The sequence below is a fragment of the Natrix helvetica genome (genome assembly GCF_964273705.1).
Source record: "Natrix helvetica genome assembly, chromosome: 10".
NCBI classification, from domain to species: domain Eukaryota; kingdom Metazoa; phylum Chordata; class Lepidosauria; order Squamata; family Natricidae; genus Natrix; species Natrix helvetica.
Window position 1 is genome coordinate 1,719,794 of NC_138561.1, and position 24,286 is coordinate 1,744,079.

Here is a 24,286-nt window from a genome sequence, read left to right on the forward strand (position 1 = left end):
AGTTGCCTGAAATCTTTAGAGATGGATATTTTGTGCCCATTAAGAAATCCAGGCCTATCTATTCATAAACAAAACATCTTCAGCTCCAGGTGATGAGATTAAGAAGGACAGGACCTTTAGAACATAATAGGATTAACCCACCATCAATTAAATAATAAAAACACACAAAGCAAACCTCAAAGGTATAAAATACCGACAATCGATCAATGGATTTAGAAAGTGGCGGGGTTTGCGGAAATGGCAAAAATCTCAGCTTTCTTAAAAGGTCAGAAGCAGGAGAATTATACACAGGAATGGGTAAAATGGATTGATTATATACAGAATAAATATCAGACTAGGAAGTACTATGTAGCCTTTAGGTAAGAATGTTTAGATTGATAGATGAACAGAGTAAATAATATGTGGGATGTTTGGAATTATTAGAGCAGTGTATAGCGGAAGTCGGGGGGGGGGTTGATAGGGAGGTGGGGGAGGGTTAGGGTGGAGGGTGGGGAAACATGTATAATTAATTTAGAAGCTGGGATCAATGGGATATTGTTACTTTAAGAGAAATCTATATTATGATTTATATATGCTCAAATAATTTAGAAGATGGGGTTAATGGGCTATTGCTACTTTAAGAGAAACTTGTATTATGATTGTTGGGAGGTGATTGGGCACAATATCTGAATGAGAAATCTATTTCAAGACGGGGGAGGGGAGGGGGTACAGTATTTGTATGTGATCTACATTACATGTCGGGGGGGTAAAAAGGGGGAAAATCTGTTTGTATAAAACTTTTTCAATTTTAAAAAAATTATAATATACTGTAAACTATAAAAATCACTGCACTCATCAAGCTAATGTGTCAGCTGTCCTGGAACTGCATGCTGTGTTGGTTCTACTCAATAAACAGAGTCCTCCATTTTATTTCCACCGCCCTTCTCCCAGTTTAGAATATAGAATGGTTGCAGGAATTGGATATGTCCAGTCCAACAAAAAGGACTGCGGGTGTCATGATAATTGTGTTCCAATATTTGAGGAGCTGTCACAAAGACAAGGGGACCTAGTTACTTGCGGGATCGCATCCTCCCACATACATCCCTGCGGCCAATCCGCTCTCACAGGGAGGGCCTTCTCCAGGTGCCGTCCACTAGGCAATGCCAGCGGGCGGCGCCAAGGAGTAGAGCCTTCTCTGTGATGGGCCCAACCCTCTGGAATGACCTCCCCCCCGACATTAGAACCACCTTGGATCTCCGCTCCTTCCGACAAAAATTGAAGACTCACCTGTTCCGATTAGCCGGCCTGGCATAATTATAATTATAAATGTTACAACTGTGAACTCCTGGTAGCATACTCTCACCTGGTTATTTTAAGGGTAATGTTTTAATTTCTAATTGTTTTTAGGGCTTTTAGACCCATATTTATTCTTCAGTACAGTACTGTTAATTTTAACCTCCTCTACATATATATGTATTTTTATAGTTATATTTATATTATTTGTTGTGTGGACTGTACACCGCCCGGAGTCCCTTTTTGGGAGAGGGGGCGGTTTAGAAATATGAAGAATAAAATAAATAAATAAATAGAATAAATCAACCTATTTTTCAAAGCACCAGAAGGCAAGACAAGAAACGATGGATGGAAACTAATCAAGGATAGAATCATCCTAGAACTAAGACCAGAGGTGGGTTCCTACCAGTTTGGACCAGTTCGGCTGAACCAATGGTGGTTTGGTGGCCTGGGTCTCTCTGGAACCAGCAGCGACCCAGCCCTGCCACACCCCCGAACTGGTTCTCCTACGGGGCTGCCATCTTGATTTTTGGTTCTGCGCATCCGCAGAACAATTGTAATTGCACAAATTTAAATTTTATTTCTTTTTTTAACGTTTTGCACATACACAGACCCATTTTTGTGCAAATGCACACCAAACTGGCAGTAATGCTGGGAGCAACCCACCCCTGACTAAGACATTTCCTGACAGCGTGGATAATTAATCAGTGGACTGGCTTGCCTCCAGAGGTTGTGGATGCTCCATCACTGGAGAATTTTAAGATGAGATTGGACAGCCATTTCTCTGGAATGGTACAGGATCTCCTGCTTGAGCAGGGTGTTGGACGAGATAGAAGACCTCTAAGGCCCCTTCCAACTTTGTTATTGTAAGGAGCTGCCTCAGCTATATTCACAGGAATGCACGACTTGAAATAAATGGTATTTCAAAAGGAACTTTTACTGAGAGAAGTGATTGCACAGAAGTCAGGTGGAGAAAATTTTCGTGCAAAGCGTTAAGCTAATGTCCCCTGTTCAGCCGCCACCCAGAGCCCCATGTCCACCAGTGGCCAATACGATGCCGCAAAGGTGTTAAGAGAACTCTGAGGCAGGATGGTGAAAACAGGTCATCCTTGGGGGTGGTGCAATCTTGGGTAACAGGCTGGAACTGGCTGGGAGGGAATCTATGCGGTTACAGCAAAAGCCAACGCATTCAAAGCAATCAGCCCCAAGAAGCATCCCCCCCCCTTTCTTTTGGAATGGCAGCGTTCCTGCAGAGACCTGAAAGTTATTCTATATTCTGTGGTCCTCACTTAATGACTGCTCATTTAACAATTGTTCAACCCCACCCTGTTTCTTTTTTTTAAAAAGAACTTTTTAAAGGAAATGCCCATTTTGAAGAATGGATTTGCTTAAGAACCATTTCTTTTGCTTAATGATTTTAGTGATTTGCTTTAAGTCATGTGGTGACCTCTTAATAAACACAACGGAAATTCTGGACCCAACAGTTGTCATTAAATGAGGACCATTTGAAAAGCTGTCATATACAATGCAGGACAAAATGTGGTAGGCTTGCATTTCAAGAAGGTAGGTTGTAGGTTGAGGAAATATGAATTTCATTTTGTTAGATAGGGCCCAAGGTTCAATTCTATCAAGATCCTTCTGTATCTTAAGCCTGTCTTCCGGAGTGTTGGCTATTCCTGCGCAGTGATGTGCGGTGAGGTTTATGGCTGGTGAGGCTGGTGACGTCATCAGCATGAGCCGCGGTCCCCTTCATGTTGACTCAGGAGTCAGGAAGGATGGGAATGGGACCACGTGTGCAGGAGGCTGAGGCAGCTTCAGCCTCCTGCACACGTGGTCCCATTCCCCGCCTTCCTGAGTCAACATGAAGGGGACTGCAGCTCGCACTCCACGGTCCCCTTTAAGTTGACTCAGGAAGGCGGGAAATGGGACCACGTGTGCAGGAGGGAGGCTGAGGCTAGAGGAGCCTCTTGCACACGTCCCATTCCAGGACCACGTGTGCAGAAGGCTCCTCAGCGCCTTTTCCCTTTTCCTTTATTTTCATGATGAGAACGGTGAGGCTCTGCCTCCCCTGACTGCACGTCCCTGTTCCTGCCAGCTTGGTGTCATCTGCAAATTTGATGAGTTCCCCATTTATTCCCTCGTTCAAATCACTGATGAAGATGTTGAAGAATACTGGGCCTAAAACAGAGCCCTGGGGTATCCCACTCCATACTTCCCTCCATATAGATGCAGTTCCATTGAGGACTACACATTGAGTGTGGTTGGTCAGCCAGTTACGAATCCATCTAGTGGTGATGCTGTCTAACCCACATTCTTCTACTTTATCTAGTAGTAGGTCCCTGATGGTGAACCTATGGCATGCGTGCCCACAGGTGACACGTGGAGCCATATTTGCTGGCACGGCAGCCCTCGGCTCAGTATGCGCATGTGCATGCTGGCCAACTGGTTTTTGGCCTCCCAGAGGGCCAACGGAGGCCTTTTTCATCATCCTCAGGCTTCAGGAAAGCCTCCGGAGCCTAGAGAGGGCAAAAAATAGGCCTAGCGGCTCAACCGGAAATTTGGGAATAAACTTCCGATCGGGCCATTGGGCCGCTTTTTGCCCTTCCCAGGCTCCGGAGGCTTTCCTGAAGCTTGGGGAGGGCAAAAAACAGGCCCAATGACCCAACTGGAAGTTCGGGAAAGAACTTCCTTTTTCGCCTTCCCCATCACCGTAATAGGTTATGGTCTACTTTGTCAAATGCCTTACTGAAATCCAAGTAAATTATATCAACAGCATTCTTCTGGTCCACTAGTTTTGCCACTTTGTCAAAGAATGCAATAAGATTAGTCTGGCATGATCTGTTTTTGACAAACCCATGTTGTCTTTTGGTTATTACTTTATTTGCTTCTAGTGTTCACTGATTTGTTGCTTGATTATATTTTCCAGAATCTTCCCTGGTATTGAGGTCAGGCTTACAGGTCTATAGTTCCTGGATCTGTTTCCCCCCCCCCCTCCTTTTTTGAATATGGGAACTACATCAGCTCTTTTCCAGTCTTCTGACAGTTGCCTGGTGCTCCAGGATCTTTGAAAGATATAGTTCAGTGGTTCTGAGATCACATCTGCCAATTACTTCAGAACCTTGGGGTGTAATCCATCTGGTCCTGGTGATTTGAACTCGACTAGGGTAGATAAGTGCTCACTTACCATTTTCTTCCCTATTTTAACTTGTGTTCCTAATCTGTTTTTTTGTGGTGCTGTTTTTGATAGGTTGGGCTGTTTTTTCCCTTTGTATAAAGACAGATGCAAAAAGTGAGTTAAGTAGTTCTGCTTTCTCCCTGTTGCTTGTCACTTCCTGCTACTTTCTCCCAGCAATGGACCAATTGTTTCCTTGACTTTTTTCTTGTTTTTAACATATTAGAAGAAACCTTTTTTGTTAGTTTTTTACTTTTGTCGCAAGCCTTTGTTCGTTGTGAGCCTTAGCTTTCCTCACTTCATCTTTGCAGGCTCAGGCTATTTGCTGATATTCTGCCTTATTTATGTGCGCCTCTTTCCACTTTTTATACATGTCCTTTTTGTCATTCAGTTTGTCAGAGAGTTCTTTATGCACCCATGCTGGTTTCTTTTGAGAGCTGTTACTGCTATTCTTCATTTTTATTGTGGAGTGGAGAAGCAGTTGGGCAAGATTGCAGGCGGTTGCTTTCTATGAAATCTTTAGTCTCAGGAAGTCCAAAGTCCTGTTCAACTTTCCAGGATCACTATCGAAATCTTGCCTCTATGGCAAGGGCCTCACCAGTCACATTTATTAGACCACAGGGGCAACTGGCATGCAGGGCCATAATGGGCTGCTTTAGTTTTGATCTAGCAGGTTTCATGAGCCCAGGCATTGGGCTTTATAAATCAGCATCCTGTAAAAGCCCTATTAAATGAGCATTATTCAGATTATAATTTAGTTTGATGCATAAACTCCAGATCTTCCTGTGGGCACTTTAAACTCCCAGAAACTTTGGGGAAAATAAATGAGTTTGGTTGTCAGGCTTGCTTACGGGGCTGAGCTCTTCAACCTTTTTTTTAATATAAAGGATGTACATGAGGGGACAAATGTTGTGGTAATAAAAATCCCAGAGGACGCAAAATTCAGGGGGCGGGGGGGGGGGTTGCTAACCCCTCGGATTAGGCTGTAAAAGGATATTTATTGCGTCTCATGTCATAAGGTGCAGTTTCAAAAGGCACATGTGCACTTGGTGCAGGGCTTGGGGGCTTGAGGGGTGGGCGAGGGCCGCTACCAAAAGAGCCAGGCAATCCTGGCCAGCCCTGGCAGAAGCGCCGCGGCTTCAAAGAGGAGACATTTGCCGGTTGGCACAACGGTTGGACCGGCCAGACCCGCCGCAGGGCAGCGCAAGGGCCGGACGGAGGGAGGGACGGAGGGTCTCCAGGCGGCCTTCCGTCGGAGGGGCGGGGCGGGCGGACCCACCACCAGGGGCGCCAACCAGCCCGCCGCAGTTCCCCCTCGCGTCCGACACGGCTGCCCCTGCGGTCCGGCAGAGGGCAGCGCCGATTCCGCGGCTCTTCTCCGACGCCGCCCCTTCCTCCAGGCGCCTCCTCGCCCAGCCAGACAGCCGGCCTCCACCGCCCGCTACGCGAGCCCGGGGATCGTAGCGGCGCGCCAGGCCCCAGGTAGGCAGGAGGGCGCCGCCGGGGGGCCTCGGGCGAGCCAGGCGGCTGCGGGCCCGAGCGAGAGGGCGCCGCGCTCCGTCTGCCGGGCCCGGCTCGCCCGGGAAGCCCGCAGGCCTCTCCCGCCCTCCGAGGCTTCCGGCCGCCGCCCCACCGCTCCTCTCGGTCGCCCGCCTGGGCTTCCCCGGATCAGCCGGGAGCGCCGGGCGGCCGAGCAACGCTGCGGCAGAGGAAGCGCGGCCCAGGGGCAGCCAGGGCGGCCTTGCGGGGAAGGGAAGCCCGATGGGGCCTTTCTGCCCGCAGAGTTAAGGCTGCCGCTGCGCCTCCTGCAGCAAGCGCCCCTCCCGAGGGCAGCGGCCCCCAAGGCCGGCTGCGGCTTTTGTGCTTCCCTTCGCCGCCTTCGGAGGAGCGGAAAGAGGCGGCGGCTGTGCGGAGCTTGGGGACGATGGGCGCTTTCGGGCCGAGGATGCGGGGGGCGTTTGTGCCGCTCCCCAAGCGCAGCCCCGGCTGGAAGAAGCGCCAAGCCAGGCTGACTGCCCGTCCGATGCTTGGCGACCTTTGCGGGGACTTTGGGCTTTGTGCCCATCCTCGGCGGGACTTGCCTGCGGGACCCCCGGACTCCGCCGCCGCCGCCGGGCTGCCTCCATGGAGAGAGGCGTCAGGACCAGGGAAGGAGGGCGGCCGTTCTCTCCGGGGGGCGCTAGGCGGACGCCCTGCTGGGACCCCCTCTCCCCCCCCCGCAGAAAGGGCGCCGGGGGACGGAGAGTGGGGAGGGGATCCCCCAGAGCAGCCCTGGAGCCGAGAGCTGAGAGAAACCATGGGAAGCCAGGTGAAGATTCTCAGGCAACCTGTGGCTTCCTTTGAAAGAAAGGGGATTGACCCCGAGGCTCCTCTGAGTTCCCTTCTCTTCCCACCAGGGCTTCTTGCAGGGAGTATTTTTCTGATTGTAATGTAGCCACCAGCAACTGAGCAGACTCTTCTTTCCAGGCTTGTGATCCCAACTTCCAATCTTCCTAACTTCAAAAAAAGAGCTCCCTGCAGTTGCCCATATCACTTCTTGCTTTCAGAATGGAGTGAACTCCTGATAGCAGTGAAGAAAGCAAGATATTTCAATTCAGGGACTCTGGTGGGGGAGGCACATCTTGAAATATGGCCTTGGCTAGCAAATTTCTCTTGCTGATTCTGATCCCCCGTTTTCAATTCTCTGTTTCCTGTGAAGGAACCTTGTTTTGGAGAGCTCTTGCACCCTGATCCCAACCTGAAATCGGCTTCTGCTGGAAAGGCAGTTTCCGGTGATTCTTACTAGCCTATTCTCTTTCTTTGCAGGTTCCTTCAGAGGCTTTCTGGAAGGACAAGGCGCTGGGACCTCAAGGTGACCACCGGGATGTCTGGCCTGCTTTGGTCTGATGTGTCTCAAAGGTAGCTGGCCCCTCCTCCGAGGACTCGCACGACCACTCTAGTGTTCGTTCTCTAGGAATAGCTTTCCTTGATTGCTCTGCCTCACTTGAGCTGCAAAGCCACTTATTGTGGAACCCCCTCTTTTTCTCCCCAGCATGTCAGAAACCTGGTCACAGCCGCCGCCACCCCCCCAGCAGCCCCCGCATCACGTGGCCACAGCCACCCTTCCAGAGCACCCCATCCCGCCCAGTGCAGTGACCGAGAACCCTTTGGGCTGTGCCGTCTATGGTATCCTCCTGCAGCCGGAGCCCAGCGGGTTGCAGCACCCATCCATCTCTGCCAGTGGCGGAGGGGAGGCCTCTCCCAAATGTGGGATTTGTGGGCATGACCTGTCTCACCTCTCCAACCCCCAGGAGCACCAGTGCCTACAAGGCGGCCACGACCGTTCCTTCCAGTGCACTCAGTGCATGAAGATTTTTCATCAGGCCACGGACCTCCTGGAGCACCAGTGCCTGCAAGTGGAACAGAAGCCCTTCGTCTGTGGCGTCTGCAAGATGGGCTTCTCCCTGCTCACCTCGCTGGCCCAACACCACAGTGTCCATAATGGCAACACGGCCGTCAAATGCTCCATCTGTGAAAAGACCTACAAGGCGGCCGCGGCGGCCGCAGCAGCTCCCGAGGAACCTGCCCCGCCGCAGCAGCCAGCGGCCCTCAACCGGACCCCTGCAGAGAAGCCGTACAGCTGCTCCATCTGCCAGAAGCCCTTCAAGCACCTCTCGGAACTGTCACGCCACGAGCGGGTGCACACCGGGGAGAAGCCCTACAAATGCAGCCTGTGCGACAAGAGCTTCAGCCAGTCCTCACACCTGGTGCACCACAAGCGCACCCACAGTGCTGAACGGCCCTACAAGTGCACCGTGTGCGAGAAGGCCTTTAAGCACCGCTCTCACTTGGTGCGCCACATGTATGCCCACTCGGGCGAGGCCCACCTCTTCCGCTGCAATGTCTGCGAGTTGCACTTCAAGGAGTCCTCGGAGCTGCTGCAGCACCCCTGCACGCCCAGCGGCGAGCGGCCCTTCCGCTGTGCGGCTTGCCACAAGGCCTTCCGGCGGCCCTCGGACCTCCGGCAGCACGAGCGCACCCACAGCACGGAGCGCCCCTTTCAGTGCGATCTTTGCCAGATGAGCTTCAAGCAACAGTATGCGCTCATGCGTCACCGCCGCACTCACAAGGCTGTGGCCCCCGCCCCGTCTTCGGAGCAAGAGGCCGCTCCGTTGCCTTTCAAGTGCTCCCTGTGCGAGAAAGGCTTTGTGCAGCCAGCCCACCTGCTCTACCACCAACACGTCCATGGCATTGAGAACCTCTTCAAGTGCAACGCCTGCCAGAAGGGCTTCAGCCAGTCCTCCGAGCTGCTGCGCCACCGCTGCGTGCAGAGTGCCGAGCGGCCTTTCAAATGCACGTCCTGCAGCAAGGCCTACAAGCGCGCCTCCGCCTTGCAGAAGCACCAGCTGGCTTCGCACTGTGCCGAGAAGCCCCTCCGCTGCACCCTGTGCGAACGGCGCTTCTTCTCCTCCTCCGAGTTTGTGCAGCACCGCTGTGACCCTGCTCGCGAACGGCCCCTGAAGTGCCCGGACTGCCAGAAGCGCTTCAAATATGCCTCCGACCTGCAGCGCCACCGGCGTGTCCACACGGGGGAAAAGCCGTACAAGTGCCCCTCCTGCGAGAAGGCCTTCAAGCAGCGGGAGCACCTGAACAAGCACCACGGGGTCCACACCCGAGAGCAGCACTACAAGTGCATGTGGTGTGGCGAGCGCTTCCTGGACCTGGGCCTGCTGCAGGAGCACAGCGCACAACACACCTCCACAGAAGGCACTTACACGGTGGCTCCCTGCCTGCCCTGAGCAGCTCCTCTGCCAAGCACAGCCCCCGCGCCCTTCTGGAGCTGGTCCCGCCCGGCCTGCCAGGAGAGAGCCCTTCCATGGGCAAACCCGACAGACTAAGCTGAGCCACAGGAGCGAAGGGGCCGTGCGGTGCCAAGGCCGGGTCTGGCTTTGGAAAGACTGGCTCTTGAAGCCTGCCAGGCTCTGCCTCCCCCTGCCGTGACTCCGCTGTTTGCGAAGCGAAGGAGCTGCCTCTGCCGTTTGTGAACAATGGAGCAGGACTCTGAGAGCAGCTGAGAAGGGGCCAGGAAGAAGGGCTCGGGAGGGAGGCATGCATGCCAGGCTGTAATGCCTCCTCTTACTCATTGCCATGGTTTCTCCATGCAGAGGCTCCAGCTGGCAGCCCTGAGATGTTGTTTTGGCTTCAATCATCTACAACCATCGGAACCGAGTTTCCTCCACTCCAGCCATTGGGAATGCCGCAGGAAGGGCCTGGAGAAAAACTCAATTTATCTATTTAAACGTATTATAAAGCTAGAGCAGACAACCCCCCCCCCCAGCCTCCTCCTCCCCCCCCCCCTTGTGGTATAAATAGATAGGCTTCTCTGTGTAACCTCTGAGAAATGTAAACATTCAAGACATGCAACTGAAGAGCTCGGACAGAAAACATTAAAACTGCACTGATCTGTCCTGGAACTCTTATCTTTGGGGATCCAGGGGCGAAATGGGGGCCTTTGCCAGTCAGATAAACCAGATTTGAGATAGTTGAGCTTCTGCACATGCCTTCATCCGGGACTGGCGTGTGTGCATATACATGTGTATGAGGTATGTAGACCCATTTACTGCATTAAATTAGAAGATCGCTACAGTGAACTGGCAGTGGGGTCAGTATAAAAAAGCAAGTGATGCTATCTTTTTTTGGGGGGGGAAGGGGGCTAAGAGGGGACTCTCTATCCCAGATCCCTTTGGGTGGATCATATTTGAAGGAGGAGCAGAGTATAACCAGTTTGGGGGGCGGGGAACTGAGCAAGGAGAGCTGCTGACTTCTCCTTGGGGGTCCTGGGCCTTTTCATAGCATCCCAGCAGCACGGAGGGAGCTTTTAGGGGATTTTCCTTCTGGGAACCCCTTTTTTTAACTACTGTGTAGCTCAGCTGGAGGTCAGTTTTACAGTCTTGCAAAAGCTGCACCCAAGGGAGCCTCATTTCTTGGACGGGGGGAGGGGATGACTTGAAAGGCTTTGCCCAGAGCCTGCTAGGCAGGATATTGTGAGATGGAAGCTGGCCCCTCCCTTTCCGGAGAGCTAAGAAGGCCCCCTCTTGGGCGGCTTTTCTTTCCCTCGCCTTCTTTGTAGGCTTCCTTTCTGCAGGCTCCATTGTCTCTTTCCCCTCCTCTCCCGAAACACTTCCTCTTCTGCCTATCCTCCACCTCTCCCGCCCGAGCCCCATTTTGTCTGTGCTGCACCTCCCTTCTTGCTTCAGCCTTTCTTCAGCTCAATTCTGAATGTTTTGGGGGACACCTGGATCCCCCTGTGAGAGTCAGGCTGATTGGGCCAAGGACAGTTCCTGGCCCCTCACTCTTTGCTGCCTTTGCTCCCGGGACTGGAGAGGCTGGTCTCTCTCTCTCTCTCTCAGGGGAAACGGCCTGTGGGCCCTGCAGATTGGAGGCTTCCTTTGGTCCCAGCAGATGGAATCCTCCTTTCTGGCAACAGCATTCCATTTGGGGGAGGAAGCTGTATTCTCACTCCTAGCATTTGGAAAGCAACAGGCAGCCTCGGTCTCATGGGAGCTGGAAATCCCAAGCCAAAAGGCCCATGGAGTTCTCTGTCTTCAGAGTGAGGGTTCCTGAGGAGACTTGCCTGCATGGGCAGCCAAAAGCAAGCCTTATCCACGGGCTTCCCTCTGGCACTTCAAGCAAGACTTCAGCCTTATTAGCCCCTGCTTGCTCCTCTGCTTAAATCCTTGCTTGGGGCCCCTTAGTGTGTATTGAACAATAGTGTGTGTGTGTGTGTATACACACACGTATATACACACACAATATACAGTATATATATGCACACTATAATCTATTATATTTTATATTGCTTGCTGCACACAGAGAGGTCTGAAGCAAGGATTTAAGCAGAGGAGCAAGCAGGGGCTCTTAACGCCAAAGTGTTGCATTAGTGAACCATAGAAAATCCAATGAAAATTACATGTTACAGAATGGAGGAGTTTTGATGGGAAACAATCCACGGCCTTCCACTCAACCAGAGCTTAAGACTGACCCTCCGCCCTGTGTCTAGCAAACGGGTTTCCATGGTCAGCCAAGTGCCCTTGGCTTGGCCTTCCACCTGGGGCAAAGAGACCGGTTCTCCCCTGCTGTTGCCTTCCGGGGCAGAATCCCAACACTCTTTATGGAGGAGGCAGGGTGACATTCCTGCAGCTTCGGGGGAAGAGTTCCTACCCTGCCCCTTGCGGGGGTCTGTAGGACTATGGCTGGGAGGGGCATTTTCCTTTTGAGAGCACAGGAATCGTTAAGAAAGAGATTTCTCAGTTCATCACTATAAACATGGAGGTAACAAATCATCCCATAAAAATGAATTTGGCTTGCTTAGGTTTATTTTCTATGGCTGCCCATCTCAAAGGTGATGAACAAAATTAAAATCAATTAAAAGTCGTCCCAACCAAGAATATAAAAATTAAAATAGGTAGCGGCTGAGGTGTCAAACACTGCCGAAAGATGGGCTCCTTCGTACAACGGGGGTCCCATGTCCAGATACAAAACAAAGTTCTTGGTGCTTTGTTTTTCTATTGTTAAAATATGCCTTGCTGGGTTCTGGACAAAATTTGGAAGGGAAATACACTTGTACTGTATCCAGGGCAGATTTCCCAATATATTCAATTTTTAAAAAAATAAATGTGCTCTTTTGCCAAGAGCTCAGAATTCCCTCATTCTATTTATCCGTTGCAACAACCTTTAGTTCGGGCGTGAGAAATTTGTCCAAGAATGTATCCATAGGTTCGGTTTTAAACTGGGCTCCTGTGGACAAGTTCAGTGCAAATGTTACGCACCAGAATGGGGAATTGGATGGGCAAAATGGCAGCCCTTTTGGAAGCATCATCTCAAGAGCAGCGTACATTTAAATGACACTGTTGTTGCAGAACAAGGCAGCTTCTGTCAACAAGAAAAACATCTTTTTCTGGATTTTAATTCTACCGATCCCTCAAGAGTTCAGGCAGCACATCTGTTGCTTGCCCCCCCCCCTTTTCCCAGTTGGGGAGTAAGAATGTGTCTCCCCTGGGAGGGCTTGGCCCAAACTGATGCCAAGACCAACATTTGGTTGCTTGCAGAAGGCACAGATGGCATTCATGGAGACCCAGAGGCCTGGTGTTCCCCCAGTACCCAAAATGGTGCTTGTTCTAGGTCAGACGGAGGCAGTAAATCTATCAATACAACCCCAAGGTTGGATTATGCATAGCAACCTAGCAGCCTCGGGTGGATATTTGTGCATTCAAGAAAGAAGCCAGGAATAGAATATTAAAAACCTGGTAGACCCCCGAGTTACCTTAGACGACACACTTAAAACAATTTGAAATACAAAGTCAGTGCCTGAAACGCTACTATTCTGCAGGAAGCCATCTAACCACCATTGGTGCCTCTCCCCGGGATCTGCCTTGCCCCAGGAAGGGCTGTGTATTCTGGGAGTGGGAATGAGCCACTAGGGTACAAACAATTGCCCCATTATTGAGTGTCAGCTGCTGACTCCTAATGGGTTGTTGGAAGCCAAGTCAACCCAAGGACTCTTGAATGGTAACACTGCCGAGGGTGGTCAGTTGAGAGTGCACCATTCAAGGGTGGACCAATTTCTTCCAGGTTTCTAACAAGACACATCAGAGAAATTGGGCAGGCTGTGTGGGGATGCTGAGACAAGAGCCTCAAGTGCAGAGGGAGGAGGGGGCTCACTGGCAAGGCCAACAGCACCGTCGCATCCAGGTTGATGGCTGAAACTGTCACGTGGGGCTTTGAGAGCAGCTGGTGTTGGCACAGCCGGGAGGACCCAAAAGAGCTGCTTCTCGTTGGGGGTACCTGCAGGACAGAGGAAGTGCCAGGAGGAGGCAAAGGGCTGCACAGCATCCTTTGAGCCTTGCTGAAAGTTTTGGTTCAGGGGTGGAGTTATTCTGTCCTGGCTCGTTCTGGTTCTCAAACGTAAGAGTGACCACGTTGCCCTCCAGATATGGTATTGCCAGCAGCTCTACCAACACGGCCAGCAGCCACACATGCCAACTGCAAAACGAGTCATGCTGGGAATTACTCTCCAGTCTTCTCTTTGCAGAATAGGCTAAACTGGGTTATATGGAAACCGAAGTTCATTTGCAGCTGCTGCTTGCCTTGGAACGTGGATGCCTGACCATCTGGCAAGGAAATGGACGCATGACATCCTCCGCCTGCCTTTCCTTGCTCCCCTCCCAGATGAGATTCTCTCCTTCCGTTTGTACTAGCCATGCCAAGCAGGAGGAGTATTCTTTTGAAGGCTTTGGTGGCACTGCCCCAAGCCTTGATATTTAGGGCCATTTCCTTTTGGGCTGGGGGAAGAGTCACACACACACCCCGACCCCGTGCTGTTCCTTCTTACATCTTTTAGGACTCGTGGGTGGGGCATTGAAGACTTCCCCCTTCTTCCCACAGAGAGCAAGAAAGGCAACCACGAGAGAGGGGGGTGGGGGAAACAGTGTTGGTGCGAAGGAAGGTCTCTCTGACCTGGGGACAGGAAAGAAGAAGTGGCTCACTTGTGAGAGAGAAACTCAAACCAAGCCTATCTTGACTTTGCTTATGATAAGGTGGGGCAGGGAGAAACTTGGGCAGGTTGTCCAGGCAGATGTGCCTGGGACTCCCACCATCTTTCTTGATTTTGCCCACCTCCACAAGGCGACCCTGATACGCTTCAGTCGGTCAGAGTCTCTTTCCATCAATTTCCGTTGACTCCTGGGCTGGAAAGCAGCACCTCCAAAAGCAAAACTCTGGTACATCTATTGGGAAAGTACCCGGAAGCCCCTCTTTTGCCCCCATCTAGAAATGCATGGCTAGAACTGTAGCTCATCAGTTGCAGATGGATTCAAGGTTCACCACTTTTCTTGAGTACAGCCAGTTCTTGACTTATGTCACAACTGGGACCAGAATTTCTGTTGCTAAGCGAGGTGACTGTTAAGTGAGGTGCACCCAAGTTAACCTCTTTTGCTCAAATTGCTAAGTGAAACACTGCAGTTGTTAAGAGGCTCACAAGGTCATTAAGTGAATTCACCTTCCTCTATTGACTTGGCTTGTCAAAAGCCAGCTGGGAAGCTCACAGAAAGTGATCACGTCGCCCCAGAATGCTACAATCGACATAAATACACGCTAGTTGCCAAGTGCCTGGATTTTGGTCATGTGACCATGGGGATGCTGCAGCGGTTGCAAGTGCAAGGACCAGTCACGAGCAACTATTTTCAGTGCCGTCGTATCTTTGAACGGTCCCTCAACTAAAGCGCGTAAGATAAGGACCACCTGGGAACTGTTGAGGGTCTTGCATGGATGCAGCCGATGGCCTCACCATTTTCACTGGGTCTGCATCTGCTGGGCAGGTTCCCATTCCTGAGTCACTCTGGGACACACACACACACACACACACACACACCTTTAACACAGAGAGAGCTGGTTTGGCTTTGTGACAGAAATGCCTCAGTGAGCTCCCGTGGGAACGAGGACTTCTCGGTCCCCCAGTTTTCCATGTGGTGAAAGAAAGATGCCGGCATTTGTAGGCTGGTCGGATCCTAGTTTGTTTTGGGAGGTGCTTTCATGCTGGGGTTGCTTCTTCTCCTCACACCTGGGGGGAGGGGAGGGGAGGGCGGGAGAAACCACCTGGAGGAGGCCCTCCCTCTTTGCCTGCATCCTTGAAACTTAAAGCACAAGGCTGAGAACACGAATTGCCTGCCTGGGAGCTGCCTTCCTCGGCCACGTCTCCTCTTGAGGCAGCTAGTAGCTTTTATTGCTTCTGGATGTTCAAAGGCTGGGCAAAGACTCAGGCCTCGTCAGGGACCAGCTCCTTAGCGCCAGGGCTCAAGGTAGTGAGAGCGGCTGAAAGGAAGAAGGAAACGTGTTTCTTCCATGCCTGCTAGGGCTCCCCTGCCAGGTCTTCCCCATGGATCCCTCCCCAGGATGGAGACGGCATTGGCTACTCTGGGAACTCTGCAGAAGAGATCTGCCCGAGTCCGAGAGAGGAATGATTGGGAGCAGGAGCCTCTCCATGTGGGAACCATCGAGTGAGATTCTCCCCGTTGGGGAGCCTCCTGGGAATGGCCTATTCCTTTGAAGGGCCTGGAGGATGAGATTTCTCCACATCAGCCCAGCCTGACGTTTCTTGGGACTCTCCTGCCGTCCTACGTTGTGGACGCTCCATCACGGAAGGCTTTGAAGAAGAGAATGGACAGTCCCTTGTCTGAAATGGATTAGGCTCTCCTGCTTGAGGACCTCCAAGGTCCCTTCCAGCTGGCTGGACCTTCTACTCTTCAAAAGAGCCTTTTGCAAAATTGCTACCTCCTCCCACATAGTCTGATCCTATCGGGTTTCACATTGCAAATAGTTTTGCCCTCAGCTAACAAAACTCTTGCAACCCTCTAGGGCTGTGGAGAGAGCAGAGGCCTCCCCACCCCCCCGCGTGTGCTTCTTTTGGGTCCCCCGAAAAGTGCGGTACCTGTGGGCAGTTCCAAAGCTCCTGTAGGTGTTCCTGTAGCCAAAGAGCAGAGCATGGCGTGAGTTGTGGGGGAGTCATAAAGGGGGCGGGGCAGGGTGATGAGCCCCAGGTGAGGGGCAGTGCAGGGGCAATACTTACACGGTGTTGTAAGGAAGAGGCTTTGGTCCATATCGATCCAGGCTGGGATTCTGGTTCAGGCAATACTAGCATGGAAAAAACGGAAGACGATGCCTTCTGTCAGGGATGGCTAATCTTTTCCAAACTAAGTGCCCAAAGTGTGCCCGAGCCCCCCAAATGCAATGCGAAAATGTGCCCGCCCCCGCATGCACCCTACTATCTGCGCATGAGTGTGTGGCTTCCCACATGTGTCCCCCTGTGCATGCACATGCGGGGGGCCCTGCACACGCCCCACCCCTCACCCATACGCGGCAGAGACCCGAACACCAGCTGGCTGGCAGAGGTGAACTGGGGTGATGGCTCGTGTGCCACAGGTTTGCCATCACGGCCTTACGTTAAAACTAAGGGTGCCTATGCTTCTCCCCCTTTCTGTGAAGCCCCCCCTCTTCCTGCTGTCAGGCAGGGGCCCAGGCCCTCCTTGCACTTGCTCTTCACCTGCCGCAGACGGTGGGTGGGTGGGGGGCAGTTGTAAGGCTCTCCTGTGTGGGGGAGTCTTGCAGGGCAGCTGAGCAGGCAATTTTGGCCATCCGCCTCAGGTTAGGATTTGGGATGCTCCCTTGTCAAATAACAGGGAGCCTTCTCAGCTGTGGGAGCCCTGAGTTTCTCAGAGACTCCGGACACACTGGAGCACCTGAATATTGTAACAGACGCAGAAGGAATTAAACCAGTGTCTCTCAACCTTGGTGACTTTAAGTCCTGTGGACTTCAACTCCCAGAATTCCCCAGCCAGCGGGATTCTGGGAGTTGAAGTCCACAGGACTTAAAGTCACTAAGGTTGAGAAACAGTGAATTAAACCATCATTGATGTGGTTTCGCTTTCGCTTAGGACATGGTGCAAATGGTGCTGAGAACCCAGGACCCAGTTGTTCTTGGGCAGGTGTGTGTACTTTTTTCATTAAAAAAAAAACCCTTTTGTTTGCCTCGAAAGCCTGCAGGAGGCAAAACAGTAAACTTACCAGAAGAGTTTTTCTGCCTCCAAATTTTAGTAGATGTATTTTAATAGCTGCATTAGGTTATGTTTAGTTGCATTTAGCTGCATTTAGTTATATTTTGAGCAGGGACTTCTCATTTAAAGAGGTTTTTTTTTAAATGTGTGAACTATTGTACTTTTCCGCTACAAATTAATAGTATAATCTCGATCTATTCTGATAGAGAGTAGCTTGAAAAATGTAAACTTAATTTAAAAAAATAAAAATGTCCAATGAAAACATTAGGATTTAAATGTTGGAGTCATGTCCACATTGTGGTCTTGGCAATTCTTTGGCTAACAGAACTCTTTCCTGGCCAACAAAACAAACTGAGACTGGAGGAAATAACTGCACTGCTTTCACCACCTTTCTTAAGGATCTAATAGTTGAAAACCAAAACTCCTTTTTCCAGAGATCCCCCAAAGCCCCTTGTGATGACCCCTTCATCACAATCAAGTTGGATTCTCCTGGCAGAGGTGCCCTTTGCTCTTTTATAAGTGTCTTTTGAGCAACCCCCACCCCGAAGAAGATTGCCTTCCCCCACCCCAAGGAAAACTCCTTGCTTACCCTCCAGGTTTGAGTGACATCTGGTTTTAAGTATCTGACGGCATAACAGCTGAAGCCAAGAACTGAGGAAGATGAAAAAAGGGCAGGAGAGGAGAGGAAAAAGGAAAGGAAAGGGAAAAGGCCAATATAAAGAGAATATTTGTAGCTCAGGGTTTAAACGAGGAGTGCCTGGTACTCTCTCAGCCTGGTTGTTTTCTTGCAGGCAAACTAGGTAACAGCATCAGTGCTAGTGGTTGGCAGTGTTGGCACACCTGACTCAGGCAAGTAGCCGGAAAGGTTCCCCCTTGGTGGGAGAATCTGGGCTCAGCCCAGCTACGGGGCTCAGTAGGGCAGGGTCCTCCCTCTGCCAGGCGCCCGTTACTCAAGAGCAGGGCTGGCTCCACAGCAGGATCGCAGTTGCCAGCTAGAGTCCCCTCGAGGACCCACCCACTCCTGAAGGAGAAGAGTGTTTTTTGGGGGGGATGAACAGAGCTGGGTATGAGGGCATGGGGGGCATGTGGAGGAAGAGGGGGGGAAAGAAAGGGGCACTTTGAGGCCGGCTCTTCCCTCTGCCCCAAAAGGAGGCGCCCCCCCCCTTGAGCCCCAGAGGGCCGGGGGCGCAGGCGAGCCTTCCCGCAGCTCCTGCCCGAGAAAGAGCGCGGGGGTCCGGGCAGAAGTTGGCACCCTGGAGCCCGGCGCGTCCCCGGCGGAAGGTCCCGGGCAGCTCAGCCGCCCCACCAGGCTGCGCCGAGGCTCAACGCAGCGAAGGGCGCCCGCCCGCCCTACCTTTGCCGCCGAGGCTGGGCAGCGCCAACTCGCCGGCGGCGGAGACGAAGCGGGACCAGTCCTGCATGGCGCGCGTGTAGCTGGGCCACTCCTCCGGCGTGGGGCTGGGCGGCAGCGGAGCCAGCTTCCCCGCGCGGTACCGCCCGGCCAGGGACCGCCGCAGCTCCAACATGCCCTGGCGAGAGAGGGGGGGGGGAGCGGGGCGGCTGCAGCAGAGCTGGCGGGGGGCCCTTCGGGGCGCCGGGAAGGGGAAGCCCCGCGCTCCGCCCGCTACCTCCCTCGGCGCGGGGCTTCCCCCTGCAGGTGGCGGCCTCGGCCTGGTCGGCTGCCCTGGGAGAGCCGCGCGCGGCGCAACTGCTCCGTCCGCCGACGGGAGACCCGAAGCGATCCCAGCGGCCGCCCAGGCGGAGGATGCAAAGCGATAAGCCGGGCGGGGCAGCGGCGTTGCCCGAGGACTCCTCGCAGGTGGCGTCGGGTCCCCTCGGCCGGCGGACCTTTCCCCCAGAGAGCGACTGAACTGCCGGGCGGGACCGCCCCGCGCAGCCCCGGGACCCCCGCCCCGCCGGGTAGTGACGACTCACCTTGGAGGGGAGGGGGCTGCTGGGCACTCCGGCCACGGTGAAGGTCGCCCTTTGGAAATCCTCTGCGGAAGACACGGAGAAGAGAAGGGGCGGGTTCGGGCTCTGGGAAGCGCTACGGAACCCCGGTTGCGTCCCGGGGGGGGGCGCTTTTTTAGGCATGGCAGATTTAGAGAAGAAATCCCCCCCAAAAAAAAAACAAGAGGAGGGGGCCCCAAACTAAACTTTTAGGATTTGCCCCTCCTCCTTAGAAGAAGGTCACATAAAGCCTTTTGGAGCCCCGGTCTAGTTGATGTGCTGGGGCAAGAAGAGCCCAAGTTCTGCCTGGGGTCTTGGAATGAACCCCCCACCCCATTGCTACCCTTGGGATTGCATTGCACAAAGAGGAGCAACTCAGAGGGGCTGCATTCCTGCCCTGCTTCTGCTCCCAGACAGTTCCCTCCGGCTGATACCTTTGCAGCACATGGTGCTGGTCCTGGAATGCTGGTCGGTGAGCCTGTTGGCCATGGAGTCCATGTCCATGCGCCTCAGCGTTGGCAGGCAGGGGTGGTAGAGGTCCTGCTTCACGCCAGCTAACATGGTCTTCTTGGGCTCCAGCGGAATGAGGACGGCGGGGGCTGCGTAGAGGGGACTGGCATCTGGGGGCCAGGGGACCAAGTCCAGAGCTTGGGCCATTGCTGCAAATTCGGCCAGCCCAAGAGAGGAGAGGAGAGTTACGTTTCTGATGTCCGTCAGGCCATTCCTTCTCCATGTGACTGCCACATCACTTAGGAAGACTAACTTTATCCTTACCGAAGCAGCCCCATTCTCTGGAACCTCAGCCAGGCCCAGTAGCCCCCTCCCCTTCCCCAGCTTCCCTGACAGAGTTGGGAATTTTGTTCCTCCAGGGAGGGGCAAGATGCTGTCCCGGCAGCAGCTCTCGTCAGCCTGGCAAGGCGCCAGTCCTCATTACCACACTTGCACTCCCTGCAACTTTAGTGATTGGCAGGCTGTGGAAGACTCTTCCCTGCTGTGAACATTCTGAGCTCTAGCTGGCAGTTCTGGGTGCTCTGACCTCTCCCTCCTTACCTTGGTGCAATAGTTCTGGGGGGAGGAGGAGGAGGATGAATATGCTCAGCTACTGCTGCACTGGGGGAAAGGTTACAAGGAGTCTTTTGGGTTTTTTTTGTTTTTTGCACCCTGGGGAGTTTTTGTGCAGGTATATCAAGTGGTAATCAAGGTTGCCTGCACTATTTAGCTGGTCCGTGACCTGGGAGTAGCTGGTGTGGATTGGGAATATGCAGTAGACGCTACTCTGCTTTTAGTTACTGCATCCGGTCCTAATTAGTTTAAGCTGGTGTCGATTCTAATATCCATCACCAAATTGATATTGAAGTTGCGTGCGAAGATCCATGTTCTCCCAATGTCACACAAGACTTCTAAAGGACCTTCTGCCTGTGAAGGTGGGCGGATAGCTGAGGACAGAATGCCCTCTGCTCCTGCGGCACGTAACACAGGGCCAGGACCATCTCATGACTCGGGAGACCAGGCGCTCACTGCAGCCAACTTCCAAGCACCAAGACATGCTGGAACTCCCATGGCTTCGTTAGCTGAGAATCACTTTCATGTCTGGAGAGGATCAGGTGAAAAAGCTACTAGTGCTCAAGCCGCCTTTAGAGAAAATGCTAAGCCATGATTTAAGATAGCCATGTAAACCAAAACAAGAGCCTCAGCTTCTTTCCCCTCTCTGCTGCTGTGCACCAGAGATCATAAATAAGTCATAAACTAGAATAGAAAATAGAATTAAAATGACTGTGGCAAAAGAAAGCAAAGGCAGTAGCAATAGTGATGGGTGCCTTGAGTACAATCCCAAAACAACTTGGTTGGCATTGACAAGTTCACCATCAGTCAATTGCAAAAGGCAGCTTTACTCAGAACGGTTTACATCCTGTGACAATATCTGTAACATCCACATCTGCCTATTCCAGGTCCTTGGCAAATACAATCTAAACATCTGGCTGAGTTTATGATCAACAGCAATATTATTATTATTATTAATAATAACAACAACAACAACAACAATAATAATAATAATAAATGAAACAATGGAGAACTGAGTTGGCAGTAGGGAATAAGAACTACGGAATGGTTAATATCAAGCGAGGAATTTTCCAGGGTGATTCACTTTCACCTCTTCTCTTCATCATCGCGATGATCCCACTATCAGTAATCTTAAAAAAAATGAAATTAGGCTACCAAACAGCCAAAGAAGCCGAAAAAATGACGCATTTATTATATATGGATGATTTGAAACTCTATGGAAAGTCAGAAATAGAAATCCAATCATTGACAAACACAGTCTGAGTATTCAGCACCGATATTTCAATGCTTTGGCATGGAAAAATGTGCCACTGTATCCATAAAAAGGGGCAAAATCACTACATATGAGGGAATTGAAATGCCCAATGGCCAACTAATTAAATGCAACGAAAATGAAGCCTACAAATACTTAGGCATTCTGAAGTTGGATAACATCAAGCATGGAGAAGTACGTAAAAACTATTGTCAGGGGAGAGTACACCAACAGAGTTAGGAAAATTTTGAAATCTAAATTGAATGGTGGAAATACAATCAAGGCCATAAACACCTGGGCAATACCAGTTATAAGATACACAGCTGGTATAGTTAACTGGACACAAGCTGATTTGGACATTTTGGACCGAAAAACCAGGAAGCTAATGACAATGCACTACAGTTTACATCCACGTGGTGATATTGATAGACTATACCTACCCCGAAAATCAGGTGGCAGAGGATTATTACAAGTGAAGCAAATAGTTGAAGAAGAAAAACATGCACTGGCTGATTATTTAAAAGAAAGTCAAGAACATCTATTAATCGAAGTAAAGAACAAAAATCTATTGAAGGCCCAACAGACGAAACAAGAATATAGAAAAGATGTGATAAAATTAAGAATGGAGAGTTGGCAGAACAAAGCATTGCATGGCCAATTTCTGGAAAACATAAAAGATAAAGTGGACAGTGAAAAAACTTGGTTATGGTTAACAGCAGGTACATTAAAGAAAGAAACAGAGTCACTAATCCTGGCTGCGCAAGAACAAGCTATCCGCACAAATGCCATTAAGGCCAAAGTCGAAAAATCGTCTGATGATGCCAAATGTAGACTTTGCAAAGAGGCTGATGAAACTGTTGACCACATACTCAGTTGCTGTAAAAAAATCACGCAGACTGACTATAAAATGCGGCACAATTCAGTAGCACAAATGATCCACTGGAATTTGTGCAAAATTATAATATTAAAACAGCAACAAACTGGTGGGAACATAAGCCTGAAAAGGTTGTCGAGGGTCAGATGGTCAAGATCTTGTGGGATTTTCGCATACAAACGGATAAAATACTGGCGCATAATACACCAGACATCACACTGGTTGAGAAAAATAAGGTTACAATCATAGACATCGCAATACCAGGTGATAGCAGGATCGCCGAGAAGGAATATGAAAAAGTCACGAAATACCAGGACTTAAAAATCGAAATCCAACAATTATGGCACAAACCAGCAGTGGTAATTCCAGTGGTAATCGGCACACTGGGTGCTATTCCAAAAGCACTGGAATTACATTTAAAACAGTTAAAAACTGACAAAATCACCATCAGTCAAATGCAAAAGGCCGCACTGCTTGGATCCGCACACATATTACGAAAATACGTTATGACGTCCTAGGCCACTGGGTGGGGCCCGACTAGTAATTAATGCCAAATCCAGCAAAACAACTGGCCGCTGTGATACAATTCTGTTGATATAATAATAATAATAATAATAATAATAATAATAATAATAATAATAATAATAATAATAATAATAATAATAATAGTTGAGCGACTGTGGAAAAAGAAATGTGTGCTGTCCCGATTGTAGTTGGAGCCCTTGGAGCAATACCTAAAGGGCTACCTGGCTATTTGGAAATTCTAAATTTATCAGACTTGAACATTCTGATTCTACAAAAAACCACCCTACTTGGGACAGCTTATATCCTCCGACGTTACGTTAACAGTTCCTAGGTCCTTGGTTAGGACTCAAGCTGTTGAGCTACCAACCAGCCCCAAAGGCTGTGAACCTCACCAAAGATTAATATAATAATAATAGAATTGCTTTCAATATATTGTTGCTATTATTAGACATTTAGAATGTTCCCTTCTCTTCCCCGGTCTTCCTTTTTCCATGGGCAGGAAGCTGCTTACCCAAATCTTTTGACAGTCACTGCACAGCGTAAAAGAGAGCAAGAAGGACCAGCAGGTCAGACAGTTAGGAAGAAGTTAGAAAGAGAGGGGTGGGCCTGATGCCTTGGAGTGGCAATGCCAGTCAGGCTCCTCTCCAGGTGCGGGCCCAACTTGTGGAGAAAAAGGGGAGTCCTGTGGTGTCCTCAAGCCCTCACATGCTGGGTGCCAGGTCTACCTTCTGGACCCTGCCCCCTCACTCTCCATAGCAACCTCAGGGAGCCAGGAATTGTTGGTCAAGAGGGCCAGGTCGCTAGGCAACCCCAGCCAGGTCACTTCAGGCCGGAGCCCCTCCCCAGCACTCACAGGAGGCACTGAGCTAAGCTCCCTACCAGCAGCATTCAAATGTCACGATCAGATGTTTTCCAAAGTTTCCACATTGTATTGTTTATAACAACTATAAGCAACTAAAAGGAAAAAAGAAAGTGAAGTTCTGGAAATAAGGAACATGAAGACAGGGTGGGAAGGGATTCTGGGTGGCTAAACAATGATTGGTCTACATTATTCCAGTTTGGTCTAGTAGTAGTTAAGGCAACAGGCTGGAAAGCAGAAAACCATGAGTTCTAGTCCCACTTTAGCCATGAAAGCGGTCTGCATGACTTTGTGCCAGTCCCTCTCTCAGCCAACCGAACACATGGGGTTGTTGTTATGGGGAAAATAGGAGGAGGAAAGTATGTTGAATATGTTCTTCATCTTGAGTTATCTGTGAAAACAATAAAGGTGGAATATAAATTAAATAAGAAGAAATGACACAAGACTAAGCTTTAAGAACAATGCATACAAAGCCAGAATTGAGAAGACAGCAACAGCTCTGTAAGGAAGTTGAAGAAAAGAGTGGAGCACCTACCTTCATTAGCTGCTGCAAGAAGATCACACAGACTGACTACAAACAGCGTCATGATAAAGCATCGACAATGCTGCACTGGAAGATCTGCAAGAAATATCACGCAAGCAAGAACTGGTGGGACCAGAAAATAATAGAAAATGAAGAACTTAAAGTGCACTAGGACTTTAGAATTCAACCAGATGGGTACCTGTCACAAAA

At 50.8% G+C, this 24,286-nt stretch overlaps 3 protein-coding genes across 5 annotated transcripts in view; 2 read left to right on the top strand and 1 right to left on the bottom strand.

Moving 5' to 3' along the window:
* Positions 1-5,089: 5,089 nt before the first annotated feature.
* CNGB1 (cyclic nucleotide gated channel subunit beta 1) overlaps positions 5,090-24,286 on the top strand; it is a gene marked incomplete at its 5' end in the record, with an annotated part of 65,279 nt that continues 46,082 nt past the window's right edge. Inside the window, 7 exons of the mRNA XM_081963094.1 lie at positions 5,090-5,159; positions 5,516-6,451; positions 6,667-6,752; positions 7,250-7,295; positions 18,181-18,951; positions 19,395-19,453; positions 19,561-19,689. Coding sequence (XP_081819220.1) covers positions 5,090-5,159; positions 5,516-6,451; positions 6,667-6,752; positions 7,250-7,295; positions 18,181-18,951; positions 19,395-19,453; positions 19,561-19,689 — 2,097 coding nt within the window. The remainder of the gene's footprint in view (positions 5,160-5,515; positions 6,452-6,666; positions 6,753-7,249; positions 7,296-18,180; positions 18,952-19,394; positions 19,454-19,560; positions 19,690-24,286) is intronic.
* ZNF319 (zinc finger protein 319) lies at positions 5,754-10,077 on the top strand. Of its 3 annotated transcripts, XM_081963298.1 has the most exons (3): positions 6,459-6,752; positions 7,250-7,342; positions 7,476-10,077. In XM_081963298.1, the coding sequence occupies exons 2-3, from the start codon at positions 7,308-7,310 to the stop codon at positions 9,220-9,222; spliced, it is 1,782 nt and encodes a 593-aa protein (XP_081819424.1). In that variant the 5' UTR covers positions 6,459-6,752; positions 7,250-7,307; the 3' UTR covers positions 9,223-10,077. The 3 variants fall into 3 exon arrangements, with proteins under 3 accessions (XP_081819425.1, XP_081819424.1, XP_081819426.1); XM_081963299.1 differs by lacking the exon at positions 6,459-6,752 and adding an exon at positions 5,754-5,926 and having other exon boundaries at positions 7,250-10,075; XM_081963300.1 differs by having other exon boundaries at positions 6,459-7,342; positions 7,735-10,075.
* On the bottom strand, positions 11,374-19,638 carry SPMIP8 (sperm microtubule inner protein 8; the record flags this gene model as incomplete). Its single annotated transcript, XM_081963308.1, has 7 exons — positions 11,374-15,292; positions 15,909-15,941; positions 16,047-16,111; positions 17,621-17,682; positions 18,386-18,560; positions 18,967-19,028; positions 19,416-19,638. 7 exons carry the CDS (start codon positions 19,636-19,638, stop codon positions 15,262-15,264), a joined length of 651 nt encoding a protein of 216 aa, XP_081819434.1. The 3' UTR covers positions 11,374-15,261.

Excerpts from the sequence above, each read along its gene's own strand:
- ZNF319 (XM_081963298.1), top strand. The coding sequence starts at position 7,308 with ATGTCTGGCCTGCTTTGGTCTGATGTGTCTCAAAG. Across the intron at positions 7,343-7,475 it reads TGGTCTGATGTGTCTCAAAG|CATGTCAGAAACCTGGTCAC; the intron begins GTAGCTGGCCCC and ends TTTTCTCCCCAG.